The sequence below is a fragment of the Rhea pennata genome, chromosome 19 (assembly GCF_028389875.1).
Source record: "Rhea pennata isolate bPtePen1 chromosome 19, bPtePen1.pri, whole genome shotgun sequence".
Lineage (NCBI taxonomy): Eukaryota > Metazoa > Chordata > Aves > Rheiformes > Rheidae > Rhea > Rhea pennata.
The window spans coordinates 8,275,225-8,285,424 of record NC_084681.1 but is presented as its reverse complement, the minus strand read 5'-3'; the positions used below and the strand labels follow the sequence as shown (position 1 = coordinate 8,285,424).

The 10,200-nt window shown below is 56.2% G+C and overlaps 1 protein-coding gene across 1 annotated transcript; it reads right to left on the bottom strand.

Moving 5' to 3' along the window:
* Positions 1–7,549: 7,549 nt before the first annotated feature.
* On the bottom strand, positions 7,550–10,200 carry GALR2 (galanin receptor 2). Its single transcript, XM_062592012.1, has 2 exons — positions 9,851–10,200; positions 7,550–8,330 (listed from the first exon to the last, which is right to left on the bottom strand). Exons 1-2 carry the CDS (start codon positions 10,192–10,194, stop codon positions 7,550–7,552), a joined length of 1,125 nt encoding a protein of 374 aa, XP_062447996.1. The 5' UTR covers positions 10,195–10,200.

Here is a 10,200-nt window from a genome sequence, read left to right as displayed (position 1 = left end):
CTCCATTATTTGCCTACGGTAACATTTGAAATACAGGGTTTCCATAGAGCTGGAAGCATTCACAATAGCTGCTACTTTGTAATTTGGAGCAAATCCATTATTCACCTAAGCTCAGGCTTACAGAAATGAATGTATATTTTATTGGTGTCTAATTAACCCAGCAGTGAAACAGCCATTGTGTTGCCATCCAGGGCACTGCAAACAGCACAGGGAAGTGGTGAGGGGAGAGAAGACAAGTCAGACCTTGGTATGAAACAGGGAGAGAGAACAGGATGGCAAGGTGGTGGAGAACTATTTTAACCCTTTTGCTGTTGTGCATCCACCGATACTGCCTTTTCCTAGCAGAAGCCATTGCTCTACCTGGTGAGTGTGTCAGAGGTGGGCCTTTAACCCTGACAAGGTCAGAGTTGCATATCCTAGGAACAGTTTGTTCCAGGCAGTTTTGGCGCCTAGTAGGTGAGACAGGCCGAGTGGGAAAGGGCAGAAAGGTAGCATGTCTTGCCCAGCATCATGGTTGGATTTTAGGGCCAGGATGAGAACGCAGGTCCTGCAGTGGCAGACCCAGCTGCTTGCCTGGGTGGCTGCCTCTATACACAACTATTTTTCCAGACAGTTCCTGCCCTTTACTGTAAGTACTTGATGTGTAGAGACAACAAGGACTCTGATCTCCTCTGGCCTTTCTAAGCCCCTGACATACTCCTCCTCAGCCTGGACCTTGATGTGGTCTGAGGCACAACACACTTGAGGTGGCATAGGAAATGCCTGAAAATGCATCATTTTTGACAGGCTGATCTAGTCCAAATTGAGTCCACTGTGATTTTGAAATCTGTCACACCTGTGAGGCTGTCTTTCATTTGTCAGGTTGGCCATGCAGGCTTGTAGTGCTGGTCTGAAAGTTATCCTCCTGCTTTCAAATGCAGCGGAAACCTAAGATCCCTGTACTAGTAGTTGTCAATTTCATTTTTTTTTCTACCTTTTTCTTTGCTAGTTCTGAGAGCTTCTCAAAGGCTGGCAGGCTCTGGACAGTGTTCCTTAAGCATAAGCAAAAGCATTCCTGGCCTGTGTTATGTATTGCACTGAGTGTGCTGGATACACATGTTGACACTGTCCAGAAGGGGCTGGATTCCATCTTTCTGGATCTGTCTCTGCTGCAGCAGTGATCTGGTGTGAATTTTTTTCTCCGGAAGAGCGTGTGGAATTTGATGTGTTCAGGCTTAGGCTATAAAACATATGTTTTATTGCAGCTGATTCTCGGAGAAGGTGATTCACTAAGAACAGTTACCACCAAAGCCAGAGGAGGGAAGGGGGAGCTTAGCAGGGCACCTACAGCCTTTCTAAAGAAGTGAGCTTTAGGGCAAGGGTTAGTATTGTCCTTGATGCTCTCTCAAGCTAACCAGGATGCAGTATCAATCAATGGCTTTGGTTTGGGTCACCACTCAAAAAGAAGATGGGGGAAAGCCCGAGAGATGTAAGGTCCTTTCCAGATCTGCTTGCTTGATCTGGTGGTTTAACCAGCATGTGGCCCTGCAGCACCAGTCTCTGGCAGGTGGAAGACTGGGATCCTAAGGCTGCAGTTCCCACCTTGCCTCAATCCGTGCCAGCTGCCCAGATAAGGGGAAAATGTGTGAGGTCCCTTAGAGTCTGGGATGGAGGCCGCGTTCCGTGGTCCAGATGCTCTGGAGAGGCCTCTGGGTGGTCTATGCAGAAAGCCATGCTGGGCTTGCCATCAGCTGGTCCAGCCAGGAAAGCTGTGCTGGGGGCCAGAGAGGGAAAATAATGCAAAATGTCTTCGACCCTCTATTTTCTACCCTGATGATGTCCATGACCTTGTTTGAGGGAAGGAGGGGGCTGAGGGATATAGGGGGCTTGAGGACCCAGTTCACTGTCTGCCACGCAGGCCGAGGTGCTGGCAGAGGCGGTGAGTACTCCAGGAAGGAGATGGCTTCTCTCGCTCCCGGTTGTACGGCGCTCGCATGGGAGCCGACAGGAGCCAGGCCTGCTAGGGAGTCACAGCCCCCCCTGGCCAGAGCCCCTTCGCCAGAGAAGCTGCTCGCCCCCTCCAGCCCGCGGCGTGCTGACCTCGATCACTGAAGGCGCGTCGCCTGCTGCGCAGCGCTCGAGGGACGGCGTCAGACGCTCCGTGGCTTTTTATGGTAAGGAATCTCAGCAGCATCTTAATGAGGAGCGAGCGTGGTCGCCAGGGACCCAGGCTCGCTCCCTGCCACTCGCGCAAGGCGAGTGTTTCAGCCCCCTGCCCCTTGCTCAGCACCAAGAAACACAGTGAAGGGAGAGGCCCTGGGGCCCCCCAACCCTGGTTGTTTTAACACACTCTAGTTTCCTCCTCTGTAACAGCCCCCCAGCCCCACGGACACTGCTGTTGCTACCAGCCAGTCCCCTAAGCGTCTGACCCACGGCATTCACTGATTTGGGGCCAGAGCCCCATTTCTCCTTCTTCTGCTGCATGGGGCCAGCAGCAGGAGCTGGTTGAAGGTGCTGGGGTGGGACTCTCGCTCTGGGGTCCCTGCAGCCTCCAGGGTTACCAGCAGTGGCAGTGAGGGTGGGAGGCTCAAAAGCCTCAGCCCTGGCCCTGGTGTCCTGACTCCCCCCACTTCTTCTCCCCCCCCCTCTTACCCCCCCCTCCAAAAAAAATAGCAGTGCCTATGAAAAGCTCTTGTGCTCCCAGATAAAGCTGCTTTCTGAAAAGCTCAAGGTTTTAGTCAAATGGTTCTTTTTCCTGAGATGGAAACATAATTTAGCCTATTTATTTTCCTTTCCCAGGTGCATCTGCTTCCATTAAAATTTAACTGCAACGCAGAATTTCAGTAAGGTTTGAGGAAGGGGGTGGGGGGGAGCCGCTGCCCGGCTCTGGCCCAGCTCTCCAGAGCAGATGGGCTCCGATTACCACCGCTCCCAAGGCGCTGCTCCGTGCTGGGGCCTCGCCAGCGAGCGTTAAGCCGGGAGCCGCCAGGGATGGCATCTGCCTCCCTGCCACTGCTCGGGGCACCCGGCTCACGCTCAGCTCCGTCGGGACCTCCTGCAGCTCCCGGGACTCGGGATCTCGCACCGTGTGAAAGGGTTGTCCCCACTCGGAGCGGTGGCTGCGGGAGGAGGCTTGTTTTGAGGAGCGCCCGGTGCCCAAGGAAAGGTGCTTTGCTCCCCTCTCCCTGGTTTTTTACAAAGGTGGGTGTGATTAACACCGCTGCAGCACAGCACCACGCTCGTCCCCACCACCCGCTCCCCATCCCTGTAACATCGCTTCTGGTCGGGTTTGGTGGCCCCGAGGCCTCCTCTCTTCAGGCCCCTGGGCTGTGATCTGCAGCTGGATTCGGAAGTGCTTGCAGGGGACGGACACGCGGACGGAGAAAAGCCAATGGCTTGAGCCGCAGGAGGGAGGAGGCGCTGCCCGTGCCGAGGAAGAGGAGTCCCCTCATGGGCGTCCTGCGAGGCTGCTCCCACCACGACCGCCCCCCTGGATGGGCCCGTGCCCTCCCGGCACCGGGGCTGTAACCGACCCCTCGGCCACGTCCCTGCCTCCCAGGGCTCAGCTCGGCGCCGGCGGTACGCGCTTCGTCTCGGCGCTGCGGGAGGGCGACTCGCTCCGTTAGAGAGCAAGAGGGAGCAGTGCGGGAATGAGTCACCAAAGTCGATATTTTCCCTAAGCGTAATTAGCGGATGTGCTGGATGTCTCTGCAAAACCACTCTCCTTCCTGCATCCTTATTCTTTGAGAGGCAAAAAATTGTCCCCGTCTTCTCTTCGGGGCTTCTCCCGTGTGCCCCCATGGGCACCCGCGCATGCGTGCGCCCGCCTGCTCTGCGTGTCGTGCTCAGCTCGCAGGGTCGTGGGCGCCACTGTCTCGGAGCTGCTCTTTGCACCCTCTGGCAGGGTCTGTGCTGCTGTGGTCAGATCCAGGTGCTGGACAGGCGCTAGGATGCTCCCGGTGCCTTGTAACCTAAAGCAGCGGCGGGCGGCTCTCGGAGGCGACCCGGAGGGTGGCCGCTGTGGGCCCCTGAGCGGCGTGCCGCCAGCGGCTCCGCGGGCTCTGCCCGGCCGTGCCGTCGTTATGGCAATGCTCCCGAGCTGCTAAACGAGCAGCCGCCGAGCGTGGGAAGAAGCGAGCGGCGAAGAGGCTTCCCGGGGAGGTGAGCGACTGCCACGGTCCTGGCACGATCGGCTCCCAGCGAGGCGGTGCCAGGGCCGCGCGAGCCCCGGGGAGAGGCAAACCCTGCCAGCGACGCGCGACCATCGCCCTGGCACCTGCTCGCCTGTTTTGGGGTGGTTTCCTGCTATTTTGGGGTAGTTTCCTGTAGCAGCATGAGATTGCAAACGTGGGTTTGTTTCACCAGCAACAAAGCGTCTCGTGAGCGGGACCGCGGCCGGGCGAGCGGCTCGCTGCTCTCATTACCTGTGATAACATAACGAAGTGCGGAGCCCTTCGCCTCTAGTGCGGCACGTGGCTGGGATAGGTGCGCTTTCCATGAGCTGGTTCAAGGGAGGTGACCCGTCCCCTTCTCCTCTCCAGTTGCGCGTCACAGCTCAAGGTTCATAATGCTGAACATCCCTTTCCATGCCGCTCCAAAACCCCAGAGTCTGGGTTTACAAAATCCACAGGGATTTAGCACCTTTTCTCTCCTTGATTCTTGTCCCTGCCGCAGGTGGCTCAGTGCCTGGGCGATGTTCACCAGCTGGCAGACCACATCCAAAGGCGTTATCCCTTCCCCGAGCATCTCCAAGATGCTCCTCGGGCAGCTGGGCTCGGTTGGGTTTGAAGGCGAGGGGCCACGGGGCTCCTTAGGAAAGCAGCCGCAGTGGATGTGGCTGGTGCCGGAGTGGAAAAATCAAGGCAAGAGGAGCCATTCCAGGAGATGCAGGTAAACCCCCATGGGTGCATGGGAGAGGACAGGGCAGCTGACTAGCAACTAAGGTGACTCTTGCTTGGGGTGGAGAGCAGGCGAGAAGACCTCTTGCTACCCTGGTTTTATGCTGTTTGAAGAAATTTGTGGAGACAGTGTTGAATGTGACAGCCCCCATCCTGCAGGGAGAGACTGAGAAGGTCAGAACATCTAAAGAAAATGTCCCCCTGCTGCACTATGAGCTGCCAGCTGGGGTCATCTCCCTCTTCCACCTGGGTGTTGATGGCCAGGAGAGCAGGAGCAGCCCAAAGGCAGCCCCAGTGGCTCGCTCCTTCATTCGGGTCCTTCCCTCCAACACCCCAACTTTCGGTGGCAAGAGCAGGTGCCTGAGCACTTGCTCCCCTCCTGTGCGAGGCTCAAAGCAACATCTCTCTGAGCAGGTTTAGAGCCCCTCTGCAGGATCCAGTGCAAGGATTTACATTGTTGGCTGACTCGCAGACCTGTGATTGGGTTATTTTTATTGTGTTTTGAACACTACGAAAAGATGAATTGTGAAGCAACTCCCTGTCCTTTCTGGGAGCTCAGCCCCACGCGAAGGGGAACAACGTGGGCTTTGCAGCAAGTGTCAGCTTGCCGGTGCTTCCCGTGGGGACAAGCCGTGGCCCTGGGACTCACAGGGACCCTCTGCACAGCCTCTTGGGTTGAGACCAGCTCTTGCAGCTGGGTGCAAAGGGAAGATGAGCCTGGGATGAGCAGAAGGGAAAACAGGGCAGTGAGAGCAGTGGAGAGGCAAAATCCCTTCTGGGCAAGGTGTTTCCATTCCTGTCCCCAGTCTGAGGGCTAGTTTGTGTTTGGTGACAATGGCACAAGGGAACAAGGATGTGGCACCTTGTGGGAACTTGGGACCTGCCAACCCCAGGCCTGATGTCCTTGGAGAGCAATGAGGTAGTAGGACAACTTCTCAGTCCCCTACATCCCTAGCCAGGCGGGTACCATCTCTGGGAGAGAGGATCCGACCTGCCCAGGTGCCATCACATGTTTTAGGCAGCTGGGCACCCAAGGGACTCTGGGCTATGCTGGGAAGGGGACCTGGCATCAGGGCTCATGTGGCATCACGAGTGTTGCGAGGTCTCTGTGCCCTCCAGGGACTATGCTGCTTTAGGGGTGAGAGGAGCCCCCCAAGTCCAGCCCGTGGCACGGTCAGGGCCACCATGGGGACCCTGCCACAACGCGGTGTGGGCAGAGCAGCTTCAGCAGCCACCAGCACTGGACCTTACGGATCTCCAAGCAGAGGTGGGCAAGGACAGAGGAAGGAGACAAGGCCATGGCTTTGCATGGCTGATTAAATGTTTTTCCCCGGCTGCAAAAGGTTTGGTAAGGGAGATAAATACAGACATAAGTAACGGAGCTGTTTATATAATCGTTCTCTGTGACTTATGCTGTGAGCAAACCTAGACTAAATATAATTGTTATTGATATGAGGCAGCCGCCAATTTATGACCCTCCATGGGGGAATAGGGAGATCTGGTTAGAATAACGCTCAGCGGGGAAAAGCGAGCGCTAGCCAGCAAAGAGCTCCTCGGGGCGAAAGGCTGAGCGACGGGGACGAGCGGAGGGTGGTGCAAGCATTTAGTCACGTTGGTGTATAGACCTGAAAGCTGCAGGGGAAGCTCAAGAAATCCCCTCCACCTCCCCCAAACACGTCCCCAAAGCCGGTCCCAGCTCTCTGAAAAGCTGCCATTACAGTTTTACCTCTCGTACATCTGTGCTCCATGGCTGGGTTTTACAAGGAACAAATGGATCCTGTTCCAGCTACATTCCTCTTTCGGTCCGTAAAACGATGGGTTTTTAAATAAAGCTGCTGGCTAGAGCAGAGTTCAGCTGCTCATGGAGCTTCTTTAGTGTTGAGAGCGCAGATGCGTGAGTCACGTTCGGCCTCTTCCGTGGGTACAAGTGCACCTACCTGGGGTTAAGTGTTCGAAGGTCCATGAAGCACACGTCCGCCATCTCCGCAAATGCCCATAGTTTCCATCTGGTCAGAGGCTCCCACCACCCCTGATGCCTCCAGCACCAGCTTTGAAGTGCTAGTGAAACCAAGGATGAGCAGGTCCTGGTATCGGTTCAGCCTGAGCAGGAGGGAAACGGAGGATTTAAATGCTCAAGGGGCAGCAAGCCAAAGCGTACCTCGAGGGACTAGGACGTGGGACTGGGGAAGTCAGTCTTTACTGAAGGGCACAGAAAGATCATGGGTCTCCCTGACTGTCCTGTGGCCCCACCAACTCATACGCCCTTTCCCTGCTGCAGGCTGCGTCCAAGGAGCCCTGCTTGGTCATGCCTCCCCAAGCAAACAGCCTTCTTCCCTGGCAGCTCTGCAGTGACCTCCGGGCGCTCTGCAGAGCCTCGGACATGCAGAAGGGGATGAGCAATGTACAGCAACAGGTGATTTTATATGAAAATTGATTCAGGGTTTTGATCTCTCTGCTCTCAGCGAACGTTTAGAGGAAGCAGATCTTGCGTTTGGATCCTCAGGTGTTCACTTGGCTGAGTCCTTAGAAAGCAGCATCACTTGAACAGCTTGACTTTTGGGAGCATTTGAAGGGGAAAGGATGAAATTTGATTCGTTTAAACATAGAGTGTAGCCTAGGCTTGTGAAACTGCAGGAGACACCGCAAAGCCATGGGGTGGTGAAGGAGCTCCGTTAGGTGACGTTGAAGGTGATGAAGGAGGCGGATGCTTTCTGCTGATGTCCCACTGGCTCTGCCTCCCCCCAGGGCTGGGATGAGACCTTACAGCGTGTGGAGGACCGGCCGGGCAGGACTTCGCTGATGTGGGTCACCTCGCTGAGCTCTGCCTCTATTGTGCTGACAGTGTTTGTCACTTGTGCCACGTGCACCTTGTTGGTTGCTTTCTTACGCAAGAGGCAAATGAAGATCTTCTTGAAGCCCTTGCGGAAGTGTTTGGAGACCAGGGCGTAGACGATGGGGTTAACGCAGGAGTTGGCGTAGGAGATTAAATGGGAGAGGATCCTGAGCACATAGGTAACGTGATTGAGGGGAAAATACCCAAACCAGACGCAGAGGATGACAAGATGGTGGGGCAACCAACAGAGGCAGAACAGGACGGCTACAATGATGATCATCCTGGTGACCTTCCGCTTGGCTTTCTTGGACTCTGACATGTCTTGGAGGGGGTCCACTGACCTCCAGAGGTAGTGGATAGTCCGCATGTAAGTGAGGCTCAGGATCAAGACTGGGATGATGTAGCTGAAGACAAACGTGCAGATGTCCATGACTTTGCGCCGGGAAATCTCCCAGATGGGGTGGCAGACGGTCAGATTGGCCATCTGAAACTCCTTGTAGTAACTGAGGTAAGGGCCCGAGAAAATGAAGGAAAGAGCCCAAATGAAGCCAATAGCCATGAGGGCGTTCCTGGGCGTTCTCAGCTCTCTGGAGTGCAGGGGGTAGCGTATGGCCAAATACCTGCACGGGAGAGGAGAGACACAACTGCAGTTCTGCCAAGACTCAAACATCTGCTGTAGGAGTTAACTGGAGAAAGGGCTAAAGTGATGGGTTTTAGCCTTCCAGGGCTAATTTTGTAGTGTGCCTAAGGGTCTCCCTGTGCAGCACGCTGGGGTGTGATTGCCTGGGACCTCAAGTAACTCATTAGCTCAGGTAAAGGCAAGGGCACTGGTTTGAGACCCGTCCCATGAGGCCAGTCACACTCTCTGCTCCCACCAGTGCTCTGGGGGGAAGACAGGGATGGTCTCCTTCCTAAAACAGCAGATCCACACCTGGTTTTCACTTTAGTTGGCACAAGTGACAGCAGGAGCGAGGATATGAAGGCAGCAGCTTTTAAGTGCCACTGGCTGGAGCAAGTCCCCCAGCTCCCCAAACACAGCGTTTTCCCCATGCTGGCACATGCTGAGGGCACATACAGCCCCGTTTTCAGTCCTGTTATTAGTTAGCTCCTTAACTGACCCCAGAGCCAGGGGCTGTGGGGAGCCCCTGCTTGCTCTGCATCTGCGTGTCTCCTGGCTCCATGTGGATCCAAAAGAGGCAGTCTGGGGAGACTTCAGCGACACACGTTCCCCTGCAGTTCCCGGGGCCGAGGATGGGGCTGGACGGAGCCAGCTGTGCTCCAGGGCTACCCCAGCTCTTCCTAGGGGACTTTTGCAGGGTCCCTTCACATCCCACCATCTCATGGGTTTCGAGCACCCCGTGCTCCCCATTGCAGCAGAGCGGCTCCAGGGGATCCCGGGCTCCTTCTCGCCGTGAGTCAGTAATGCGGCAGCCTTTGCTGAGCCGGCACAGGTGGAGCACAGGCACCAGCAACAGGCTGCTGCTCGCAGCAAGCTTCCCAGCTAAACCCCGCTCCCACTGGGCCAGCCTGGGCTGGTCACCAGGGACCCAGCCTGGAGAGAAATGAGCTTTCTGCTCATGGTGTGTGTGTGGGGGGGGGGGGAAGGATGTCCTAACTAAAATGTCTCAGTGTCTTCTCCTTTTTGATACTTGCCTGTTTTGCTGTGGGCTGGCCGGGAGGCAGCAACTTTCCAAGCGTCTCTGTAAGAGCCAGGGCTGCCCAATTCCTGAGCCCAGGATGGAGCAGGGGCAAAGATTTGTTTCTCTCTAGTTTTCTACCCAGTTCTGAGGGTAAAGAGGGTGCCACAGCTTTGGAGAGGGGTCTGAGCTCCTGCATGTGAGCGGCAGGCAGAAGGGATCTGAATCCAGCCCTCTCCTGCCTGGCAGCAGTTCCCCAGTATCAGAGCTCGGATTCGGTCCTTGGTGGTTGCATTTCCTTGCACATGTGAACTCAAGAAATGTTCTCAATTCCTCTGTGAGCCCCAAGAGGTGCTCTGTCCCCCCCCCCCCCCCCCGCTGCCCCATCATAGCCATCAGGGCTTTCCCCCCACCCCTAGGGAGCTCATCTCCTCACCTGCCCCAGAGGGGCTTCAGAGAGGGCGAGCCAGAGGGTGCAAGGAGCCCCTCTTCCCCTTTCCTACCTGTCCAGAGAGACGGTGGCCAGGGTGAAGCTGCTGGCGTACATGGTGAGGTAGATGAAGAAGTGGACAGCCTTGCACATGAAGGGCCCAAACACCCAGCCCTCCAGGGTGTAGATGGTGGCTTGGAAGGGGACACAGAAGAGGATGAAGCAGAGGTCAGCCACCCCCAGGTTGAGGATGAAGAGGTTGGTGGTGTTGTTGACCTGCCCGTTGCGCAGCAGGACAGCCAGGACCAGGCAGTTCCCCACTGTGCCCACCAGGAAGATGAGGAGGTAGAGCAGCGGGATGATCACTGACTCGGGCAGCCAGCCCGCCTCGCCGCCCGCTGCCACGGACCCGTTCATGGCTGC

Bases quoted from the DNA above. Each gene is read 5' to 3' on its own strand.
- GALR2 (XM_062592012.1), bottom strand. From the start codon at position 10,194: ATGAACGGGTCCGTGGCAGCGGGCGGCGAGGCGGGCTGGCTGCCCGAG. The intron at 8,331-9,850 runs GTAGGAAAGGGG...TCTCCCGTGCAG, and splicing joins GCCACCGTCTCTCTGGACAG to GTATTTGGCCATACGCTACC.